Raw genomic sequence first — 26,087 nt, forward strand, 5'->3', positions numbered from 1 at the left:
CAAGGCTTCTCATAATCTTCTGGTTTAAATAAATTGGAAGGAAAGATATGCTTTGACATTTTAGTCCAAGTTAGACCTTAAAAGGCAATTTTAACATTATACTATCAACCTGGACAGTGCTGCTGCCTTTTCAAGACAGCAACAGTGACAGATTCAAAACTGCACTACTATCACTGAACTGTAGCAGTTTTTCCTCCCACAGACGGACAGATTATCTTAACAGAATTTCACAAAATAAAAAGCCATTTTTTACTTTTCTGCTTGTGTACAACACTGTCTTCTGTCTAGTAGTTCAGAACTGCCCATTTAAGGAACTAGAGGACATTAATCTACAAAAGAAAGTCAGGAAATTTTTACTGTGTTTAGTCAGTGGCTTTCTATTTTTATTTTTTCTTCCTTTTCTAAATCCAGATATATCATACTCCACTCATGAAACACAGGCTTTTGTATATAGCTTTGTAAACTTCTTCGCTTTCTTTGCACTAAAGACTACTCAAAAGCCTGCTAAGTTATTTGACAAGACCCATTTCTTTTTTCTTGCTCTTTATCAGATATCTTCCCCCACTTATAACATGTCAGTTGGCTGCAATTTGTAGAAGGTAAGGAAGGTACAATCTATAAGTCACAGTCTAGTTTTTCTTCCAAGTATGAGTAGAGTTCCTCTGCTCAGACAGCACTAAACTTCCAGAAGACATTATCAAAAGCAGAAGATGGAAGAGTTAGGTTGTCCAACAGTCACTGAATGAAAGCTTTCTTCTAGCTGGGTAGGGCTTGTAATACAGTGAAGCAGCAGGAATTTGGAGCAGGCCACTAACGCTTCCTGACTTTTGGCCTAATCCAGTTCTTCACAGTTTTGCTAGAAGATTATTGTTGATTCATAGCAAAATCAACCTGAATATTCATACAAAATAGTCTCTCATCTTTGAAAATTTTAACCCCTTGGCTGTATTCAGCTTGGTATATTTAAAAATGATCAAGAATACTATAAGATGTTTACATACAGGTAGAAGAAATGTTATGTTTTATCATTACTCTAACTTGTAGCAAAGCAAGCTCTGCTACTGGGGTTTTTTTCCCAGAAATGTAGAAATGATGCACTTTATTCTGAGTAAGGAAAACCTTTAACCTTAGAATCTGGACAATCAAATTCTCAAATTAAGATAACATTGACAACTGAAACAAGGGAGCATGTAATACTTTAACAGCTCTGATCCCTTTCAATAAGCTATTAGGATGTTTGTAACCTGCAGATTTAATACTTTTCTTTAATATTTTAGACAAGCTTAGAATCCATTCTAACCTTCCAAAAGAAGATATACAGTTTTGTGGGTGTTTTATTTGTTTGTAGTTGGGTGACAGTGTTTGGTGGGATTTTATTGGGGCTGTTTGGTTTTGTTTTTTAAACTGGCAAGTTAGCATTTATGGAACAAAGTCATAAAATGAAGACATTGTGGTGTAAGCTGCAGTCATATTTCAGGTTCCCTCCTCCAAAATAAGAGGACACATATCCATTTCACCAAATAATAATTCAGCTTAAAGTAACACTGATATTTCCATTATGGAAAAAACAAACAGTACAAGGTATTGTACACAGAAGATGTAGAAAACGTTGTCTCTACTGTGAGATAAACACTACTTTAACAATTGACCTGCATCATCTCTGTGCTTATTTTCATCTCAATACAGCCGTTAAGGTTGACCTTAAGATCAATTTGACATTTTTTTTACACTTTCAGCCAGCAATTGAAAGATGACAACTGAGGTCCCAATTACTCCTCCTCATTCTCTCAAGATTCTTCAATGCAATCCCTTACCAGTGAACTCATACTTACTGTTCGAAGGTCTCCAATGCGCTTTTCAAGTAGCACAGGCAGACCTTCTGGGAGGGCAGGCACCTGCTTGGGTGTCATGACCTGAGAGGTGTAGGTTGCCTGAGTGACATTTCCATTTTCTCCTGACAGCTCAGATACCGGGCTGCCATCAGAAATGCCATCAAGCAACTTGTCAAAGTCAATGTCTCCCAGCATCTCCAGGGCACTTTCATCTTCTTGCAGGAGCTCACGTTCATTTGTGCTACCAAAAATGGAGAGGACAGGATCACTGATCCTAAGATTCAAGTCAGAGATATCATTTCCTGCACTGAGAGAGGAGGAAGGTATTTTACTAGGGGTAGAGGTTACAACAGTCACTGGCGGTTTTGGACTAGATTCCTTCTTCCTCATGGCTTCCTTCTCCTTTTGAAATTTACGGATCATGGCAGCCAGAGAGAGTGAGTCTTTATATAGTTTCTTTTTCTTCTTTTCAGACTTGTGTGAATTTAAGGCCATTACTCTGCAGAGGAAAGAAATCCTTCATCAGAATGCATGGGACTTGTAAGGCCTTTGTAACCTTTAACAAAACCCAGGAGATAAGTACACTTAAAAATTCAGAGGGAAGCAAAAACTTGGTGCTTCCATCTTCAGACTGTTCTATCAACTACCATAAACCTTTGCCTGTCATGTTTTTTCACGCTCTCCAGGTGATTTATTGCGTACAAAACTTAGAAAAACAAGGTAAAGGTTAGTTACTTTTGTTTTCTTGATTCAATTATGGAGAAGTTGGCACAGCTGTTAAACTCATGGCTGACCTATGCTACTAAAACACTTTACTTTGCCTCTCAGGCTTCTGAATGGTGTCTAGTGGCTTTAAGTTTAGACACATTGTATACATTAGAAAAACCCAGTCTCTTCATTGCTAATAATTTTGACACTGTTCTGGTTTTGGATGAGTCAACTGTCTTCCTACCAGCTGGTACAAGGCTGTGTTTTGGATTTGCACTGAAAAGAGTGTTGGTAATATAGAGTGTCTTAGTTATTGCTGAGTAGTGCTCAGACAGCACCAACTAGCCACAAGGCTACTCTATACCATAGGACGTAATTCCCAGTACATCAACTAGGAGGAGTTGGCAGGGAGGTGTGGATTGCTGCTTGGGCATTGGTCAGCTGTCTGAGTGACTGCATGTCTGATGCAGGCTCAACATCCACATGCTACTCAAACTGAGCATGTTCTGGCAATTCATCACCTTGGAGAATATTATCAATAAATTTACAATACCAATGCACATATTCATAATAAGACTTTCACTCAACATCAGTTTTTCTAGAAGCCAATTAAAAAGCCCATCACCTTAATCTTTCCGTGTAAGTTTCAGAATTCAGGAAAACACACACAGAGTTAGCAAGAAGATGGTTTTCCTGATTAGAAATGAAGGGATAGCAAGAAAATTATTTTTCATTAAAAGACACAATTCTTAGTGCTATATAAAATTTTGGGCAGAATGGTGATGGATAATGCTGTTCATGGACTGAACGTTTCTTTTCTGCAATTTGTCTTATCTTGCTTTATTATTCCTTATTCAAAACTGGGGGGGATAAAAAAAACCCAGCTTGTTGAACTTCCTTATGAAAAAACTCCACATAAATTCCAAACCCCAAATCTATTAGCTATTAATTGTAATTTTAAAATGCAATATTCTAAAAAGCTGTGATAATCCTGCTACAGCACACCAAACAAACCTCACATACCATTCAAGTATTCATTTAAAGAAAGAAACCTACCCCAATTGCTTAGGAACTTTCATTTTCCGAGGCTTCTTCTCCTTTTCTGTCCCTTCATCTTTCCGTTTGCGCTTCTTCATCCCACGATCTTCACTTTCTTTTAACTTTGCTATCTAGAGGAGAAATCAAATAAAGGACAATGATTCTTAAAATCTAAAGTACTGCATCATTCTTCTTTTCAGCTTCTTCATCTGAGCCATTCTAGGCATATCAGGTATTTCCCAACATCCACCTAGCTATAAGTTCTGTATAAAAAGCATAATTAAGATCACTCACTTTAGGTGGCCTATGCTTTTTGTCTTCTGCAAAGTCGTCATCCTCAGAGTCAGATGCCTGGCGGAACTGCAGTGTACCAGTGTTGATATAAAACCCTCCATATTTGGTTGTCAGGGATGCAGGAACTAATTCATCATACTAGGCAGGAAAACGAAGATAAGTTTATCAGCATTTCTGAATAAAACTGAATATAGCTCATTTACCAGTCCCTATACGTGAAAAATTATATACAATTACAAACAACACTTTGCTAGAAGAGAAATAGAACAGTAAAGCTATTGAAAACTTACTGACCAAGGCACAGAACATTAATATTACAGAATAACTTTTCTACTTTTACAACAATGCCTCTAAGAAGAAAACACGGGATTATAGCCTTAAAACTACTGCTTTCTTAAAGACATGAGGATGGGCACACAGGCATTTCCCTCCTCAAAACCTCCAAGGAAGGAAAGACAAAAAGCCTAAAAGCTTTTGAACCTTTTTCCCCCTCCAATATTCTGTGTCTGAGATCACGTTACATTATGCTAGATGTTAAGTCTCATGATACATAAATCACGTGAACAATGACACACCATCTGCTTACAAGTGACTTTACTGAACAGTTCACAGGTTGGTTTTGTCCAGGAAGTAGGCAGGCACATCATCAATTATTTTTCATCAACAACAGCCTTACAAGCACGCCAGCAACATCACTGGTTGAAAATCAATTTTGTAAAACTACCCCAGACAAACCAAACCCAAAATAAAAAAATACCACCCCAAACATTACAAACTTAGCCACAGTATGTATTATCTTATTTCCAGTTTCAGGTGTTGAATACGACATGGCATCTTACACAAATACCACAGTGCCAGGATTGGGTTCATTTTAAGTCAGAAATACTCTCATTCTCTTTAGACAGTTTTAAAACCACAAAAGGTTTTAAACTCTTAAAAACCCTTTATTTTGAAAAGCACTTGGTATTTATGAAGTAATTTCCAACTTAGAATTACAAAGCTGTATCTAAAACATATTGAAATCCAAAGATTTAGGAAAAGTGGTCTAGTGGAAGACAACACAAATCCTGTTTCATGACCAGCAGCCTCCTCAGAATGACAATTCTTCCTCACGTATTACCATAAAACTGTTAAATCTCTTGGAAATATTTCAACAGCAAGCTCTCAAAAAGGCTGGGAGGATGAATAGATTCATTCTAGCTCTATGTGTAAGTATCAAAGCAAGCCCTGGAAGTGTTTGCAAGAGAACTGGGGGAGGGTCATCTTGACAATGCTGTTATCACTATGCAGAAGGACAAGGTTGTCCCAAACTACTCCACATCTCAACTAGCATTCTTTGTTTTCAAATACTGAAAAACTGTAAGATAGTGCACTTCAGCAACAAATACAATTCTGAAGCTATAGTCTGTCTGGAAGCATAAAAGCATAATGCATGAGCCTTGTAGCTGCAAACGAAGATAAGGACAAAGCATTTACAGTATCTATGAAGTGTTACCAAAGTACCTGAAATACACAGTAACAGTGCAGTAAAAAAGAATCAATTTCTGCCCTTCTGAAAGAAAGGGTAAGATTTTGACACACCTCTGAAGTATGCAGTCTGGCAGGGAAAAACGTCTATTTTGAGTTACAGCTGCAAGCGATAAACGTTTGGTAGTGCAGCCAAACGATTAAGAATTAAGTAAGATACTTGAGAAGGAAACAATGTGTTTGTTACTTTGAAGTTTGAACCAGCAAGCCCTCCACTGCACATCTGTTAAGTCGGAATTCAACAGGCTGAATAAATTAGTAGGCAGTTTTAACTACGACTACATTAACTGAAGACTTGAGATCACCTACACAAAGGGAACACACACAGTGCAAAGTGGACTGTCAGCCACCAGCTTGTTTCATTTCCCCCAGACATCATGCAAAATATGATGAAGATAAAACGGTTTAAGAACCAAAAAGTCTGGGCTATGAAAAGCATTAAGACAAGAAGAAGAGTTATCTAGGAGAAGGTAACAGTGAATGTGTATTTCAACAAGAAAGCTGGTGAGAGAGCCTGAACTACAGACCTATGTGGACTTGACCTGAATAAGTAGTTAGAAATTTCCATGAGTCATCACCTTTTATCTTCCTGGAATGGAAGGCTTAACAAGCAGTACAGAGAGACAGAAAAGGAAAAGGAGAAGTAGTGACAGGATCTATAAAATAGTCTAAGATCATATGAAAGACTAGTAAAAGAAAGGAGGAGAATCTATTAATTGGACAAAATGAAAGCAAAGTGGCTTAGTTGTGGACTTGTCATTCATCTTAAGAGACCAGGACAATCACACAATGCAGAAGATGCAAAGTAAACTTGAGAGTGGAGGTTGGGTAAGAATTTCAGAGAAATCTGATGTTTTTCCACAGCTCTCAGAACCAGCTTCGTTACGTACAAGGAAGATGAAAGGGAAAGAAAAGAAATTATTATCCCCAGTGCTTAATAGACAGAGCAGACAGTTCCCTTTCGAGCTGACAGGGTGTGAACTGAACTAGAGGGGCTGGAGTAGTATAGGATCAAACCAGAAGAATATAGTAGTTGCCAAGTTTGAAGGAGAAAGCACACGGTCAAAGCCGGGATCGTTATCGTAAGAAGCAAAGAACAAGTAAAGGGAAACACAGTAAAGCCTTGGCTGCAGAGCAGTAAAGGAAACTCTGGAGAACACAAGAAAAAGTAAGGATTAAAGACAGTCCACAGTGAGGAAGCCATGAATCACAGCAGATGATCAGAAAGATCAACATGCTATGTAGTGCAGATACATAGGAATAAGACAACCAGAAAGGCAGATTTGCTCAATATACAGATGAACAAACTATCCCCTAACAGACAGTAGGGAAACGAGGTCAGCAAAATGTGCACGTGTGTGTAACTTACCAGTTGAGGTTTCAACAACTTCTGCTGAGGAATATCACATTACTCAGACTTTCAGTTCTCCTTAGTTTTCCCTGCCAAAATTTGGTTTGTCCTCAGCCTACTGAGCAAGGTATAACTTGCAACTCAATATTTCTTTTTAACTTACCTAAAACTAGGGCCTGCAAACCACAATGTAACCCCCTGACCCCTTCAAGGCAAGCTTACTACTTTCAGAGCTCTAATTGAGCAGAAAATCTCAATATAATTTCATAAGATATTGTCAACAGTTAGATTAAACCTCATTTTAAAGGGCACCCAGTTAAAGGGAACATGGCTTTTGCAACTTCTAAATCTTCTGATGAAGTAGTTTCAAGACTGTTGCTTTGTACTAGCTGCTTCTGTTCATGGAACTGCTCCTATTAAGGAAAGCAGTTTAAGGCCACTTCAGTGTTCTGCACTTTTCTTTCTACCTTCCAAGACTGAGAGTTAAAATGCTGAGATCTACAAACAGACAGGACTTCATTATGACTGACTGCTGTGAACATGGATTTGTCTCACATAAGATTATAGAAACATTCTGCAGATAAAAAAAAGACCAATATATTGTCAGATCATGTAAACTCAGACCAGTACATAAGTTACTTTTAACTACTATCCTTGAGCTATATGACTGTGCTTCTAGTGCCATTAACCTAATTAACTGTTTAGCTGTGAAAGATAATGTTGAGAGGGTTTGGGGTTTTTTTAAATAAGTTAACCAGTTTCAACTTGATTATTGTCCCAAGAAGAATACTGAAATTTTATGGATAATTTAGTTCTGAAAACCAGACCCACAGTACACAGCGGTATCTTGTATTAATATAGTCTATTCATGTTCAGGTATTTTGACCATGATCCTCCTCATTCAGCTCCCTTCCAAAGAACAACCTATATTATAAAGGTAAACACGCAAAAAGACTTTTAAACTCTTCTCTGTTAAGTCCTGAGAATGGGATTTGCTACAAACATGTTCAAATGTTTTAAGAAATGTAGCCTGTAAATTATTTGTCTGAATTTGGTATATTTAGATAGAAAGCCAGGATCATTTTTGTTTCTTGTTCAGTTTATTTTTGAGATGGCTCTAATCAGCTGGAGGGGAGACGCTGTTTATTTTTTATCACCATTAGTCCACTGAATGAAGTCACGCTACTGCAGTTCTATCAAATATAGTTGCTTCAGTCAAATGGACTGAATATCCATACAGTTCACTACATGCTTCCAAGATACCTCAAACACAGCTGATCAATCTCTATGCTTCTCAAAGACACACAGAACTGAAACACGCTCTCTAGCTTTGCTATCCTTTTAAGGATAAGTTTTCAAACAAAAACCCAGAATTCTCTTTCCAAAAAAAATGGCATAATAGACTATACAAATGAAATACTGAACAAGGTTAAGGTTTTCTAATCCAAGACAACATCAAAAAGCAAGCAGAAAGTGCTTCCCAATGGTAAAGGAGGTTCTTTTTCCAAAATCCAGGGGCAAGTTGCTTTAGTTTTGTAACCTTGGGGCAAAGGACAGTTGGCAATGTGACAGAAAAAAACTTAACAGACCATTAAATAAAGATAATACCTGGCTCAGGGTCTAGACTAAGATAGGACAGTCTCTTAAGAGAATCCTAGTTTAGTAGCAGGATATTGTAAGCCATCAGCCTAACAGAGTGCCTTGAGAGAAGTATCTGTAGCTATAGGCTTGTTTGTTCTCACCATAACCCATACATTTAATACCCTTCTATCAATCACCAAAATGAGGTTATTAGCTTAAGTGACCTTCAGTGCAACAAGATGTCATTCTTATTACCTTGAAAATATTTCCATTTAAGTTATAAAATGTGACCATCCATACCTGTTCAACTCTTTCAGAGACTGAACTATATTTTCATTGTGGGTCAGAGCTCAGTGTTTCAATTACAAATACATATGTAATGTATTACTTCACCTCTCTACAGTTCATGTTACAGAATTACTAGAAGATTTTGTGGAAAGAAGTTACACTTTCCTTTTCCATTCATTTAACATGAGGAGCAGACTTACATACATGACATGGAAGACAAATGCTTTTATCAAAGACCCATTATTTTAGCATGTTATAACCCGTCCTTTAGAGTATATTAATAACTATATTGTTTATATATCTTTGTGAAAAAGACTTAAGTTCCTTGTGCTGCTTAAATAAACTCATCTACTTATGAATAGTTGATTCTAGGCCATGATCTACTCCTCTAGGAGCTCAGATTACTTTGAAAAGTGATTTTGTGCTCTTTGAAAAAGTTAAATTCAGCAAAGAGCAAGAATTTGCTACACATTACTTCTTAATAATTTCTTAGCAATACTTTTTTTCTTAATAAACTAATAATATTCATTCTTACTTTTATTCCTAAACTCTTGATGTATGCAAATTTAAACAATAGCAACATAAAGGCCAAACAAAAGTGTATCGTTTTCTTTTTTTAAAGTACTTATGCAGATGCTGAGTTATCAGTTTCCCAATTGTTCCACTGAGGTCATTAAATACAAGAGCAATCCTAAGCTACCTGAACACGGGATTAAAAATTACTTAATAAATTATTTATTTCTTCCTTTAAAAAGGGTATGGCATTTTGTGGAAGGGGCAAGAGAATATTACTGTTGCTTTAAACACCAGACTTGTTCCACAAATTCAACTACTTTTACCCCTCTAGCCTTAATGGTTCTTGTACTAGAGGACTGCTGGGTATATAGTTTAAACACGTCTGTTCTACATTAAGCAGAACAGTATCTGCTTTATTTGTTTGGTACTCCACTTCACACCTTTATTTACCTTGGAGTGACAAGGGATAAAAAGCAAAGAAAGAATGTCCTAATTGAAATTTGCCCTTGTATTCACTCAAATGCATATGACATGTCAGGTGCCACTCGGCAGATATACCATGAAGACACCTGGGAAGCACGTAAGACATGTTTTATTAAAGGTGACATGGTACACTCATCCAAGTGAGCACTACTCCCCGATCACAGAACTTCCAAGACAATGAACAAGGAAGACAAACCGGTAATTTAAACACACTAATCCATAGCCTGGTAAGATAATATCTAGAGAACAGCTTTAATGCACCCTCACGTACTCAGCGTGGATGAGTTTTGTGATAGAGGCCCACAGAGACAGCTTTTTCCATATGAAAAATGTCGCAATGTTAAATTTCTCTCTCAATCCAACATGAAAGTATGTTTAATAACCCTACGTAGCATCTTTCTGTACATGCCTCTAACATTGAGGTTGACAGGTTTTTTCTGGGTTGTTTTGTTTCTGAAGATATATTAATCTTTCTGAAGCAACAACACTGCACTCCATAGTTATGCACAAACCAAACTCCCCTGAGTGGGAAGGATGAGAGAGTATCATCAAGGTGGTCTAAATCCACATCTATCCAGTATCCCCCAAAAGAGGTAAAAATTACCATGAGCACATTGAACGCTGCCATTCGCCAAACAGATACCATTCTGACTGGGGAAACGCATCTCAGATACTCAAGAATCTTGAGCAAGACTCTTACTTGCAATCTATCAGCTTCAAGTTTCAGACTACAACAGCAGGAACTCAAGGGGAAGTCAGGGTGGAAGAGAAGAGGTTATTAAGCTTTTCATATCTTTTATAAGCCTGGTGATTACTAGATTAATTAGTCCAAATTTATCTTGATAACATGTGAAAACTGTATATTATGACAGTTTTCGCAAAGCCAAGGACCTTAAATAATGGAAAGTATTCTAGGGAACCCAGACAGAAAAACAGTTGCTCTTTTGCCAATATGCTCAGAATTACTAAAATCAACATACAGTCCTTGAAAGGTCTTTTAAGATGGTCTGAGCTCTCAAGGCAGGAGGAAAATAAGCTAGAAGAAAATAAGCTAAAGGAAAATAAGCTTTTCCTTTAAGTTGAAGCATTTGTTTTGAAAAAGCTTTCCAACTATGAGAAGCCATTGGTAGGCTAGTTTTCTCTATTCAGCAACACACGACTCCTACACCACTGTTGAGAAGGCTGCTGTGGAACCAGGAATACAGTGGACTGGGTTAAATATTGACATCTGTCCTGGGCATCTAAAGTACTGAACTGCGTGCTTCTCATTGCTCCTGGCATTCACGTTTTGTTTCAGTTCCTGTCAGTGGGGCTATTCAGTATCATTGCTTCAAAAGACAGCTTGCACTGCTCACAGATTTCTAGGTGGATGATTCTTCCTCTGTGGTCATCTGTCTAACATGGGGGAAGGTGCTAGTTGGTGTTGTTTCGAATGTGCAAGTTTTATTACCTCTGAGTAAGAGAAAATTGCATCCTTTTTCACTAAGCACCACGTATTACTTCAAATCCCTGTTCTATATTACATAACAGAAAGCACAGAAAGCACTGTATTCCCCTGGAATCTCTACCTATATAAAGCTTACATTGTCAGGAAGGTATTCCAACCAACCAAACATTCAGAAGGCATTATAAGAGCAAGTAATCCAGCCAAACCAGGCTAGATATGCACGTGCATACATATGTGTGAATGCATGAAAAACAGAGGAGAAGCAAAAAATCTACAGGAATACCATTCCAAGAAGAATGTAGATCTGGGCAGTTTATAGCAAAACCTGTTTTTAACATCAAAGTAGTGGAAACACTGAAGAGGGTTGGCTTTCTTTTCAGGTTATGAACATTTTGTTTATTACTACCACCGAGGTCCATTAAGATAAGCAAATATTAGGACTGGCCATCAGACTAACCAATACATAGCAGTTAGAAAAAAAACAGTAAGATGGTCTTGATTTACATGTTTTTCTGGAATGAATAGCTCATAACCTGCTGACTAAGTGCTCAGCCCCAAAATATCCAGTGTATAGACTGAAGCATGGATTTCTCACTTGCCTGCAATTGCATTCAAAGAGGAAAAGTGATTTCTTCCAAACAGAACCAGCTTAAAGTTTTCCAAGGAGGACAGCAAGGTAGAAAACTGAATGGTATATATAGCAGATACATCCAAAGCATACAGCAATCTCTAACTATATACTTATTCCTGTAAGAGCAGACAAGTCTGGAAGAAGATGGAAAGAAGAATTGACTGTGTCACTGACGGTAATATGCACCCAAGATATTTTTTCTAGTATTTTAGTTTAGTTGGCTTCATGTCCGAGTCCACTGAATTGCTCCTCAGCAGCCCTTACTTTTCTGTGTTCAGTAGTCACAAGGACTTTGATAGTCTTAATGTAGCTATTTTGCCGAGGTCTTTACTACGCTGTAGGGAAGTACTGACTTTTTCCAGAGTAAACAATGAAAGCAAATTAAGAATTCCATGCAGAGTTTTCATTTTCACAGAAGGTAAACGGTGGCAATCTAGCCTACCAAGCTGACCAAATTTACCCTACTTCATCAGGGCCCAGTGCCCTTAGAGGAGAAGTCTTTCTGCTTAGAAACTCTCTTCTATCAGCACTTTTTCCAAGAACTTTCCTCCAGAAAAGCATGTCCTGTACCTGTCTGTACTCCAACTCTATTAAAATGCATTATCTGACAACCATGCCATTAGCAGACTCCCTCCACTTGACTCTGATCCTTACCCTCAAGAAAACAAGCAGAACAATTATCTTCCTGTACCCTTGGAGAAACCAAATTCTCTTGTTGCATATACTATTTGTTATATATGCATGTTACATCTAAAAAAATTGCTTAATTGGAAGTGGATCCGAAGACACATAATTTAACTCAATTACAATGCTTGCTAAAAACAGGCTTAAGAGTTTTACTGGTTTGGTTTCTTGATTTGATAGTGTTACCTCAACCTTCTGTTTTTAGAAAGGAAACATCTCTAAAGCTATGTAATAAATCTGTTTCGGTACCCAAGAGCTCAGTGTTTCTTTCACAACTGCGACAAGAAAACAGACTACAATTCCAAGGAAGCTTCCAATTATTTTTTTTCTGAGATACAGAGGGAGACAACAGGATGCCAATCCTGGAGCAATTCAAGACACACTCATGCTTATTTTTCAAATGTTTGTGGCCAGGATATTATAGCTTTTTATGTGTAATAAAGTGTATCTTCCAAAAGGAAGTGAGTCCAGGCTGGGCCTGCCTCTGACATTTCTCAGGGTACATAGTGATTTAATAGTTGGCCACAGAGAAGATGAGCAAGCCAGACACGAAGGTTTCTTTTTTTTTTTTGTCTTTTCTATACAGAAATTGGAAAAAAAGCAAAACAGAGATGGTCTCTCACTAGTCAGTATTTGTAATGCAGACACAAGGCATAATGATTTGTTCAGGAGAACAATCTTTAGAAAATACACCATTCTCCCCAGTAGCTTCCACAGCTACCACATGATGCAACCATCTGGTCCTCTAACAATTGCCCTTTGTATGTTCTTGCAAGGAGTCTGGCAAGAGATATCAGAAGTGAATGCTCCTGCAAATTAACAGATCTGCTGCTGGTAACAAGAACAGCACTGGAAGGAGGCACAGCATGAGGAGTACTATCACACCAGCGAGTGCTCAACCCTGACAGACTCATGTAGGTATTTGATAAGAGACCTGTACTATGAGTACTCAAAAGTTTTCTGCACCACATATCAGATCTGTGATAGCTGACAATAAATCCAGGAAGAACAAGATATAACTTGTTCCAGCAAGCACAACCAGAAGATGAGAATAATGATAGGACCATTTAATATTGGCAAGTTCAAGAAACAGGACAAATTAACACAAGCTACAATAAGTGTCTACAGCAAACTCACTTCTCAAACAACTCATTCACGTGCCTTCAGATCTACTTCAGAAACCAACAATACATACAGATGAGCTCACTGTGGTTAGCAACTGAACTTCTTTTGCTCAAGAGCTATCAGTTCTGCAGCATGCCTTCTGTGCACACCTCACACAGTTCTCAAGAGCAACATTCATTACAACATCTAGAAACCTCACCGCTCAGTGTTCACTTTAGAAAGTTTTAATAATTTCCCAGATCTACTACCACATTCAAATGAGGCTTAACACACTGTATGCTAAGAAATGTGCTTCATTTCTGTGCTTTCCTTAGTCTTCTCTCACAACTCCTTTTCATATCCTTCCGCTCCTACTAAAGACTTTAAGCTCCCTTCTCTTCAGAGCAGCAGATCATTGCTGCATTGTCCAGTGTCACTCAGCAGTGGAGGAAACTGAAGTCTGGCTAAAGTGTCAGGCGGCTTTGTCAGGTTTTTTTGTTGCTTTTTACTTGAATGAACAGTACACCTACTTCCTAATTCTTCCTGACATCTAATAAAGGAGAATTATAGAAGGTCTCCAAGCTTTTGTATGATCCATTCTGTCTTCCAAATTTCTTTCTCAATTTCATGATTTTATGTATCACATCTAAGGTATCTTCAAATTCCTTCTTATAAACCACCTGATATCCCCAATATTGCCAGCACCTAACTAAAACCTTTTTCTTTTGAAATGTACATTCATTTCTGAAAAAAATTCAGACAAAGCAAGCTGTATTATCCTGCTGTTTAACCAAGCTTTTTTATCTCATCCTTTTTCAGATCTATTTGGTGTATGTTTAGAGTAACCATCCTCTTCTTATTGGGTTTTAAGGGCAGAATAGCTTCCTGATCTACTGCAGGAAATCTAAACCAAATAATCTACAAATAATCTAGACAGCTTGTACAAGAAACTAAACAGAGCCAGTGTAATTTGAGCCTACTGTAAATGAAGGGCACAAGTAAGAAGAACTTAATTTCTGAAGATGGAAAATTACAACACAGCTATAGCTTTCTTAAATCTTGTGGTGCATAATGATATCTGAATGACACTACAGATACAATAATTCACTGGATTCCCAAAGTAGCATGTTCTTTGGATCCATAAGAGTTAAAGACAGGCACTTTCCCTTACCTTTCTTATAAAAAACACCCCAAAACAAGCATTGTCTTCTTTTTGCTGCTTTGATGAGGCTTACTTACCGCTTCAGAATTATCAATGAAAGGGTCCGTTTCATCATAACCATAACCTATATCAATTAGATCCTGCAGGCGATCCTTCCGATGTTTGTGGGGCTTTCCACCCTGAAAACAAAGCAAACTGTTATGTCATTTGGGAAACAGGGAAGCAATGTACTGAAGTCTACAAAACGTAAGATTTTGGAGGGATGGTCATTGAAGACATCAGAAGTTTTGCTTTCTTGGATGCTTCTTTGGAAGATGATCTAGATGTCTAAAAAACCCTCACACAGGACTGAGTTCTGGCAAACATGCTTTACTGTTGCCCCACCAGAACTATCCCTGGAAAGTATTCAGTAGTCACTTGTTTCTGCATGACAGATCTTTCTAACATTTCCTATTTAGAGCTGTTTCATTTTCCTGTGTCTTTAAAAGATGGTGCTAGGACTGTTGGTGATTGAAGGTCAAGGATAATTTAGAAAGCATTAAGTTTTTCAGTGTGTTACAGTCTCATTACAAAGGAAAATATTGATAGCCTAGTATTCAGTAAAGTGTTTCCCCACACAAGATGGGCTGCTTCTCTACAGAAAACTGAAGCCTAAGTCAAAAGAGAAAAATATTGATATGGTAACTGCAGATATTGTATCTATGAGTTTTCAAGAGGTTACAGGATTCATATGACATAACTGAAGAAAAAACATATTAAGATAAAACCCTTTGAAATGCAAGAGCTATCATCTCAGTTGATAGGACTGGACATTAAGTGGTTACTTGAGTAACTTAGAGACAGCAGCTGCATCACAGGCTGTGGGCTCACTTACCCACAGGAAACTGTAAACTTCGTTTTAACCTGTAAGTATTTTTCTCATGTGAAAAGTTTCACTAAGTCAAACAAAACTGACACCCAGCTTAAACACTCAGGGAATCTAAACTTCACTGTACAATGGCAATCTGCATAGACTATCAGGTCTAGTTTTCAGAGTCCCACATGTTGTCAAAACTGTCAATATCCAAGGCTTAGAAGATAAATTGTCCACAAATCTTCACTAAAATGGTATCCAATGTTCTTCCATGCATTCAGGAAGCCTTGCTCCTGAAGTTCTCTGCTTGTACTCTACAGTTCTAAGCTTGTTTAGAATAAACATGAGTCTTTTCAGTTGTGACGTCCAAGTATCACAACCCACTTGTTACTGTAAGTATGCATAGTTCAAAGGTTTCATCCTTCCTCTTCTATGAGAAGTGTAAGCATCTAAACACCTCCATTCTAACAATATTTTGCAAGAATTCAAATTTAGTAAAGCTCTTACAAGCAAATAGGAAACTCTCAGTTTAATTATACAAATACAATAGTCCTAGGAGAAAAACCTCAAAAGTGAGTTTTGGTTTTTAAGTCAGGATTCCAAACAACATGCCAAGCCTCGGGTTTCCACGCAAAGTATTCCTAACTCCTTTTCTCAGTCCCACCATCTCCTACAGTTGTTCACCTGACAGAACAACTGAATGACTGCATATTCTGAAAATATGCAGTCCCTTATTGTCTTTTTTAAAAAGGGCTTCAATGAGGGGAAAAAAAATTGGAAACAAAGGTAGCACTTAAGAATTCTGTATCATCTCTAAAGGTCCCTTCCAACCCCTACTATCCTACGATTCTATGATTCTCTTAAAGCTCCAGTGCAAAAACTTGCATAATTCTCACAGTTGTAACTGAGATGCCAGCAGGCTGTCAGAGGACTGCTACATAAACTCTACTGATGTTACTAATGTGCAATGTACCACATCTCTCACTAAGTCTGAGTAACCATCAACATCCTTGTTTCCGAGACCCAGATCCTTTTGCAGCAATAGTTATTCTATGATTTCAGTGTACAGGCTCTAAAAATGTTCTTAAAAATTCTCAGTACATTCTGACTGCCTGTTACTCATAAAAACATAGTGCAGATATGGACCAAAGTTAATAGCAAAAAAGAAGTCTCATAATAGCCCAATTAATAAAAGCAAGATTAAAATAGTGTCCTGTATTCAGATCTATGAAAATATCCAAACCACTGTATGTATAGTTAGAGAATTTCCTTCAGGCCTCATTCTACCCAGTTATGTTTAAGTATCATAGAATGGCAGGGGTTGGAAGAGACCTTAAGCAATCATCTAGTGCAACCCCTCCTGCCAAAGCAGGTCCACCTAGATCAGAAAGTCTGTACAATCAAGACATTAACGTAAGACCACAGCAGATGAACTGAAGGGATTATCTGCATCAGTGTTTGCTATAGTTCAAAGTTTTTCTGCTGAAGCTTTTCACCTTTCCTGGAAAGAGCTCTTCCAATCTTCTCATCACAGAACAAAAGCCATCAGGATATTAAACTGAGATGTCTAATTCCTGAATCTGCAAATAGTACCTATGAAAGTATTCAGAAAACTCAAATAAGAGTTCAACAGATTAACTGTGGCACGTAACCCAAGGTGTGAACAACCTTTGCCCAACAGGATGAAAAGGTGGTACATAATGCCAATTTTTTAAGAACTTTCCAAGAGCCATAGCAGAATCTGTAAACTAGTAAATCTGATCTCTACATCAGGCTGGTTAATAGAAGTTAGAAAGAATAGAACCAGCAGGTACAAGAAAATACATTACAGAGCAAGAAAGAATTCTAGTAGAAGGAAGTGTTACTTCAAATGCTTTCAAAAAGGTTCAAAGACAAGAAACTACCAGGTGATCTGAGGGAAGGCTCACTCAAATTAATGTCTGGTTTCTAGGAAAGAAAGGTCAGGAATAAACATTTCATCTTTGCAAAGAAAGTAATCAGTGAAGTCACCATGCAATGTGTATTCATATATCTTTAGAAAACAGACAGGGCTAACAGTTAGGGGATTAGATGACAAAAATTAGTGAGGATAATAAATTGAGAAAAGGTAACTTGGGGAAAAAAAAACAAAACAAAACACGGGAAGACTTCATAGTTGCCCTGAACTTCATTGGATTAATCATCAATTGAATTCAGTTTCAGCAAAAGCAAGGTAATCCACACAAAACTAGTACAACCCAAACATGAAAAAATACACAGTGTGCTCACACTTTTGTTAAGCTGCTCAGGAAGCACTGGAGTTGTTACACAAAGCCCTATGACATTTTCTCAATGATGAAGAACGGTCAAAAAAAATAATTGGGACTTACAAATAAAGGGAACAGAGAACTAAACCAGAAGTCATCATGATATTACTGATAAATCAGGGCATACTACCATTAATATCCTTTCATTTAAAAAAAGAAATTGGAACAAAAAAGGGAACAGTAAGCCGACAAGGATGTTTAAAGGTAAAGCAACATCGCTTCCATACAAAAACAGAATGTTAAGACATTTGAGCCAGGGTTTACAAAAGGACTGAATTGAGATGACAGCATTACAATCACATGCAGAACACGGAAGAACAGGAAATATATCACTGTTTCTTACAATACAGAAACTACAGAGCACCAACTCATCCGGCTTTAACACAAAGTATGTTTCCATACAACGGTCATTATGGTACTCGGTGCCATGGAAGACAAAGTGAAATCCAGTGAACTCAAAGTCATCTGGCAAATTTCTGGCAGAAAGCTGTATATATGAAGGCTAAACATGCAGCCTTTGGCTCTGGGAGAAACTAAGCCACAAACTGCTAGTCAGGCAGAATGAAGCAATATCAATGCACACTTACTCTGTTATACTTTCTGCTATGAGATTCCACTAATATTAGAGGACTATGCCATCATTCAGTAGATGAACTCCCGTTTTGATCCCATAAAAATTCCTACATTATGTGCAATAGTGTCTGAGATTCAATATGATTTTACAACACAATTTTTCATTCTGTTTAGAGAATAACAATAATCTAAAGAACGCAAATGGGAACCATTTGGAATGGATTTTTATGCTGGTGTCTAAAGTGTGTAGCAATTGCAAAAAAAATTTCTGAATCATCAACAAAACAAATGGTACATTCACTTTATGACTACTGTTTTACAAAAACATTTATTTGTAGGCTTTTTTTCTGCAAGTATTGGATATATCTTGCCCTGACTCTTGTACTGATTTGATATCAGTACAGGAATTTATTTGAAAAGATGTAAAGTCTTCAAGGAAGACTGCTCTTCATGAACCACATTTTTCAGAAATACTGCCACACATGCTATTATTAAAAAGATTATCTGAATCTATTTTAAAAGGATTTAGACAAGTAATACCTAATTAGTTTAAGGCGCATATAGTAACTTGCAGATCTGAAAAAAAACTACCCATTTATGTCTTACCCATTCTCTTCTTTAACAGAACTTTAGTGTAAAGTAATCATTGGGTTGTGTATCTACTTCACGGGATCCCTGTGCTAATTTCAGCTAAGGAGCAAATGTCTCACCACAAGAATCAGGAGACAACTGGATGCTGTCAGAACACAAGCAACTGTACTGGGTCAGCATACAGAGATGCAATTTCTCTGAGCATGGATGGTAAGTAGAGACTGATGCTTCTCATATCGGAAGACAGAAAGGACCCAACACAAGAACTATTAATGCCTTGTCACACTCCATCCTTAGTGGCCCTAACCTAGTAGGTTGTTCTTTGTATAGAAGACATTTTCCTTTCCAGGAATTTTGTGAGGCTGAGGGGAACAAGATATGGCAGAGAATGAGAAAGACAAGAAATCAGAAGCACAATAGTAACTAAAGTACAAGTGCATCATTAATTTAGACTGCTGTAAAATGATACTTTTTGTTACGTTTTCTAGTAGTTAGAAGTATCTATTTGTCACTTTTATCGACAACTGAACACTGAACTCAAGTTTTCGTAAGTCTAATAACACCATGTTTTGTCCATAAATGCACGTGTTCAGCTTTGATGTATTAGACTGCTCCCTCTACCACTCCCTCCTTCATATATTGCTCAGAATGCTTTATACTGACATTCATCTGCTTGTAGCTAAGCATCTTGTTTCAGGACATTATAAAATCCTTAACTTGTGTTACAGAAATGAGTCTTCTAGAAAAACACAGTGGAAACCTTTTCCTCGTGTTCAAAAAATAATTTATCATTCAAACAAAAAGCAAACAGTGTTCTAGGACTGCCTTTGCAATTCACTGGGTATATTGGGTTATCTCAATCCCTCCAAAGAGGGAAAATCGTTCTTGTTAGTTTAAGGGTTTCTGTTATTAGAAATAAAAGCTAACACACCCTGAACAATAATTACTTCTACAGCATGTATAGACTGGGCACTCAAAGAAATTTGCCTTTGCCAGAAAAAAAAAAAAAAAATCAAGTAAATCAGACAAGAAAGATTTCAAAGTGTATATTAATAGCAGAAGATACAAATGACTGCTCGTTTCCTTTCTTTATTATTGAGGTGCTCTATTAGTAATCCAGAAGACCAACATGCCTAAGCATGATGATGAGTTTTGATTGCCAGCTCAGAATTAATCACCAAACCCTACCCATATGAATTCTTAAAGACCTGTTTGGGTGTGGTTTTAGCCAACATTTTCTGATTTCTACTTTTGTTTACGAGTGCAAGCCTCTATGTTACTACCTAGTGTTGTTCAAGTCATTCATGCTACACTTTCAGGAGTCAGTGGAGTATCTTTAGACAGCTGGCAGCTAGAAGGAACTCATCAAGCAGTGACTACTTATTCAACAATAACTTCCTATGGAAGCATTCCAAACTAGTCAGAAATTCATCAAGATTCATCAGTATTTAAGCCCAAACAGAAGAGCTGTTCAATACTGCACAACAGCATTACATAAAAATCCTTTCCCCTGTCACAGTACTTAGCGCGAATATCAACCTGCATCTACTACTCACTTGTATTTATATAGGAAGCTTTTCCAAAAATAGCTTCACAAGCTATAACATCCTATAGACAAGGCTATTTAGCAGACTTGTCTAATAAGCTTGTGGCAGTCTCAAGCTGCTAAAATGACACATGAGACAGCCAGCTCCAAAATGTACAGAAGTCCTTTGACACTACATTAGCAACTCTAGTCAGGAAAACATTAAAAAAAATTAACATGAACATCTCCTCAGCGTTGTAAGTTATCACTACTAAATATCTGTATTTTTTAATACAGGTACAGCAACTCACGTATTTTGCCTCGAACTTCTTGGCCAGCATTTCTACTTCGTGCCGCTCACGTTGTTCATCATTAAATGGATCTTCTGAGTGAACTGATTTCTTCTGAAAAACACAGAATTATTAAGAATTATTTTTTCATAAGACACATAATAAAACCTATTTCATAACAAAAAACTATTAAATGCCACTAAACAATGCTCTGATGACTAAGGCATCAGAATTTACAATGAGTCCAAATGTTTTCTTTATTCCCTGAAAATTAGTTTGACCCGTTCAATTATCACTCAGGTAATTTTCTTCTAATGAGAACACAAACAGAAAAGTTAAGAGACAGACTCCAATTTACATTTTCCCAAGCATTCCACTACAACCTCAACTGAAAGCGTAAACGTAAGAGGGAACTACGGCCATTTGAGGTTCAAAGAGAAAGAACTCTCTGAATACATCTGCTTTTCACTTCTGCTCCCACTGATACCTCTTATTTGTACTGTGATCCTTCTAGATACAATATAGAAAGATGTACCTGGTACAACAATCAGAAGGGAAGCAGCCAGAAGCCTGAAAAACGCAGTAAGTTACAGTCATAACTAATGTAGCGCCTTCAACTCTTAATACTGTTATTTTTTTCATCAGATAACTTCAGTAATCATAGCACGAGTTCTACAAGATTGCCCCTATGGCAGCTGCTAGGACAACAGGGATTTAATATGCCAGCTGTACAACTAAGCAGGAAGTACTCCCTACTCCCCCAAGTCAGGTTTTTTGAGAAAGGTTTTCAATGACACGAAGTCAATGAAGAATAACCAAGGGTACACACAGCATATATAGTGCTTTTGGGGGTGGTTTTAATAAGGTACGTAAAAAAACCAAAACAAGATTGATTTCTTCAAATTAGAGTTCACATAAAGCACAGTAATTGTTGGAAGGGAAAGGTACTAGGATGCTAAAATATGGTGGAATGGGGCTCCCTTTTATAGAACTTTATGGACAGCAACTGCACATAGACCATTCAGTGAGTAGATGAAGATTTATTCTAGACTAAGACAGAACAAAAAGCTTAAGTTTAGGAAAACCAGACCCTTCCTTCACAGTACGAACAGCCAATATATTGACTAAATGATGACCAACTAATGACAAACAACAGTATCAAGACCAAGGTAACCAGGAAGGTAAGTTGAGCAAAACTGCAAACACTGTATAATTATCTTACACTTTCTAACCTGAGTGCTTTGAGAAAAAAATTAGAGGTTACAGTTAGTCCTGAAAACAGGAGTTTAAGTTACATTTGTATTTCCCCCAGACACCATGTAAAATACCACTCAATACTTGCAACATTGTTTTCTCTACCTTTAGCTGGAGAAACCCATTCCACATCTTCTAGGCATTTTTTTTTAGTTGTGAAAGGAAACAAGGTTGAAGTCAGTGGTCAAATAAAATTTAGTACTTCAGTGTTAACTTGCTTCTCCCTACCACGCTCTCTAAGCTGTCACTTCCATTACTTAAGCACTACTGGAGTCTCAAATTCAAGCAAGTTTTAGTTTTGACAGTTTCGGAGGGCTCTGATGGAAGGCAAATTCTGAAGAATTTGCAGGAACTTAAAGACATTACTACTTTATCACCTTTACAGCCTGCTTGACAGAAGCCAACTTGGGCTTCTAGTTCACCCGCTTTGAGTTACGTTTCATGCATCAAGCTTCAGTTGCACCAACAGAAAAGGGAGCACACTTTCACTTCCGCCAGTTTTTAAGAGGCAAATAAACTCTTCAGCCACACTAACTTACTAATCTCGTTCAAAAACTTCACATAAGAAATTCCTATTGAGATTAGCTCTACCGACAACCCTCAAAGGATGTTCTCTTTTATCAAGGCAAAAAAGCAGGACAAGGACATCACAAGTTTCTAACATAAACATTTCCACCAGCTTCTGATTCAGGCTAGGAATACAAATTTGGAACTAAAAACCCCACAAGCTGCACTTATCCTGTTAAATAAGTTTTAGGATTCTCAATTGTTTCATCAAAAGACCAATTAAATGTTTGTAGTTATTCCTGTGCACCAGTCCTTCCCAGAACAGCCTGCCTCTGGAGAACCTTTCTTTGTTGCTACAGTTTCAAGCAAAACTAGGAGAAAGACAGACAAGCTCTTAATTTTGTTAAACTTCAATGGGGATAGTTTTAAGGAAGATGAACAACTTAAGGGATAACAAGCCAACAACAGCTTTCAGAAAACCTAGCGAATCTTCACCCTGAAAAAAAAAAAGGTTGGCATAGATAAGTTTTTACCAACTGTTCACTTTAAACTGAGTCATTACTGAAACAAGAAAATCTAAAACTTCACTTAAAGCCACAGCATTAACGACTGACTAGTTGCTACCTTCTTGGAAAAAGCAAATCTCAGATTCTGCAGACAAGTAGTCAAGGGCAGGCATTTTTTGGTCAAAGCTTCATTTTAACAAGGTATTTTTTTCTGCTGCATCAACTGGTATAAATCACCATGGCTATTCTACTCCACAGACAGGATCATTTTTCTTTCCACAATTCTTTTCTATTTTAGGACTTTGAACTGGTTACACACCAGGGCAAACGACATACTTCTGTCACCTTAAGCCTCCTGCACTGTTCAGAACACATTCTCCGCATGTATTGGCTTTAACTATGGAGGAACCAGCATACACTAATTTTATTGCTAGGTCAAATGTGCTTCCCTTCTCTTTTCATGATGATTAATACAATAGTTTAAATCCTCTCTACTATATGAGAGCAGCTTTTCCAGCTTCTACCATATAGCAAGCAAGATGTTAAACTGAGAGGCCCAGTAGCCACCAGTTTTTAAACAAGATTAGAAGTCCAGAATCACTTTAAAAGGATCACAGTTTATGACACTGTTTTATATGGATCACTGTATTTATGACAATCAGCTGATTGTTCCACATGATCCAGCAACAGGCAGGCCACTATGATCCATTCATTTCAATTTGGACTCTACACAGATGGAAAGCAGATAATTTATTATAAAGCACTTCTGTCACTACTTTTAGTTTAAAAGCAATATCCTAATTCTAACAAAAAGTTCCTAAATCAGTGCTTTCCTCCCAGAAGACACGGAATTTGAATCCGAACTGCATAAAAAAGCCGTTTTCCCTCAGTTATGTGACAAACATATTGTCAATTGACATAAAAAAAGGGCAGTTACAGAACTGGGAGCTGCCAACGGGAAAAGTCAACCTTCACAGACTGAACCACTTCTAAAGACTAACACAATTTGCACCTTCATACAGGAACTGCTTGGAAAGATGACACTTCAGAGCAGCACACTTATGCTGCACCAACGTAGGGGTGTCATAACTGGCACTGTTTGCTCACAACAGCTGTAGGACAAGCTGAACAGAAGGCACCTTTTAACTCGCATCAGAAGATCTCAGAGGGAGTAAAATCAGTGTCACTGATTTTTCTGTCTTCCACATTTGAACACAACCCCATGTGCACACTCCTTCTTCTCAAGAACAAAAAGCAAGCAGGCTGCTAAGCATAGTTACTGCTTCACCAGCACCTAGAAACACTTTGGTTTGTAAAGCAAAAGTTTTAACCATTCTCTAGTTCATATCAGATGTAAAACCCCCAAGGGCAGTATCAGTACTGGTATCTGAGGTTTGCTTTAATCACCAGAGCTATCAAGCCCTTCTCAGCAGCAGTCCTTGCTCCCTGCCTTTTGCAACAAGATGTAAACTTTCTCTAAAACTATCCTCATACCAGAATTTAGAGGACTCACAACTATTTAAATCAAGTGCAACTTCACTGACATCCTCTACCCACTAAATGAGTGGGCTTAAGCATGTCCAGCTTAAGGACACATGTCTCTCCTTCCTACTTGAATCCTGGGTCCTGTTGATTTGCTAATACTGCTTGCTTCTTCACGGTGTCTGCACAAGCTTTTCTCCTGAAAAACCAAAGCGATTCAAGCACCAAATATTTTCTGGTAGGAAGGAAGAGAAAAAGCACCTTTTTTTCTTGAATGAAGCTGTTAGCAGTTACAGTTGAGATTATAGTTTCGACAACGTTAACTCTCATTCACCCCTGCCCCCCTAAGACTGCAGAAACTTATTTCTAAGTCTGCTAATTTTCACTTTACTACTTCTCAAGGCTTGTTGCTGAGTCGGGCTAATAATTCTTTCGTTTACCTGCCCACAGCCCACAGACAATCAGACCGGCATGGTAACAGTTCGCTTCAGCTGCCGGAAAAGGCTCCCAGGCAGGGAGGATGCAACACTACTGCTCCCCGGACAGGCAAGGGGAGGAGAGCTGGGGCTCAGCCCGGCACAAGACACCGGAGCTTCTCTGCTCCTGCCCGCAGCAAACGCCAGGAGCTCCCAGAAGAGCCACCTGGGAGCGCTCGGCCAGCTCAGGGACAAGCGCGAAGCCTCCCCTTGCCCCCACGGGCACAGGCACAGTCTCAGCACCAAGAGTAGTCCGGAACGGCGGCAAAGCCGCCGGACTTCCCTCCAGGGCGCCGCCCCGCCGGGCCGAGACCACCCCCGAGCAGCACGGGGCGGCCGCTAACGCTATCAGCGAGGCAGGGGCCGCGGGCAGCTGCCGGCCGGCAGGAGGAGGAGGAGGAGGAAGGGGAGGAAGCGCGGCGGCGAAGGGAGGGGGAAAGGGAAAGGGGAGGTCCCGTACCCGCGAGTCCCCGCACAGTAGCAGCTCCGGGTAGCTGAACTCCACGCAGCCCTCCTCGGTGGGGTCCTTCAGCACCACCTCCAGGCGGACCGTCTGGCGGAGCGGGAGCGCCTCCTGCGGCGGCGGCGGCTCCTGCCGGCTGCCCTGGCGCGGCGGCGGCGGTAGCTGCGGCGGCGGCAGCGGCGGCGGCTCGGGCCGGGGGGGCTCCCGCTGCGGCTGCTGCTCGGGCCGGCCGGTCTCGCGGGACGGCTCCAGGCGGGCGGCGCTCTCGCGGGGCGGCGGCGGCTCCGGCCGGGAAAGCTCGTGCGGCGGCTCCGGCGGCGCCAACAGCGGCGCCTCGCGGCCCGCCGGCGGCGGCTCCGGCTCGCGGGCCCCGGGCTCGCGCTCCAGCGCCGGGCTCTCGCCCTCGCGGCGCCTCACGGGTGACAGGCTAATGAACGGCACCCGGCGCGGCTCCGCCATCCTCCGCCGTCCCCCCCCCCCCGCCCCCCGCCCGCCGCTCGCCGGCCCCCGCCTCGCGCGTCCGGTGACACCGCTCTCCGCGCTCCCTCCCACCGGCTCCTCCTCCTCCCTCTCCCCTCCCCCCTCCGCCGCCCGGTCGGAGCTGCCCCCTACGTT

The 26,087-nt window shown here is 39.2% G+C and overlaps 1 protein-coding gene across 1 annotated transcript in view; it reads right to left on the minus strand.

The window, feature by feature from the left end:
* UBN2 (ubinuclein 2) overlaps positions 1 to 25,931 on the minus strand; it is a 54,420-nt gene extending 28,489 nt beyond the window's left edge. Inside the window, exons 1-6 of the mRNA XM_062013752.1 lie at positions 25,470 to 25,931; positions 20,806 to 20,898; positions 14,724 to 14,825; positions 3,873 to 4,010; positions 3,597 to 3,709; positions 1,833 to 2,331 (exon numbers count right to left, since the gene is read on the minus strand). Coding sequence (XP_061869736.1) covers positions 1,833 to 2,331; positions 3,597 to 3,709; positions 3,873 to 4,010; positions 14,724 to 14,825; positions 20,806 to 20,898; positions 25,470 to 25,931 — 1,407 coding nt within the window. The remainder of the gene's footprint in view (positions 1 to 1,832; positions 2,332 to 3,596; positions 3,710 to 3,872; positions 4,011 to 14,723; positions 14,826 to 20,805; positions 20,899 to 25,469) is intronic.
* Positions 25,932 to 26,087: the final 156 nt, after the last annotated feature.

Source organism: Colius striatus, chromosome 1 (genome assembly GCF_028858725.1).
Source record: "Colius striatus isolate bColStr4 chromosome 1, bColStr4.1.hap1, whole genome shotgun sequence".
NCBI lineage: Eukaryota > Metazoa > Chordata > Aves > Coliiformes > Coliidae > Colius > Colius striatus.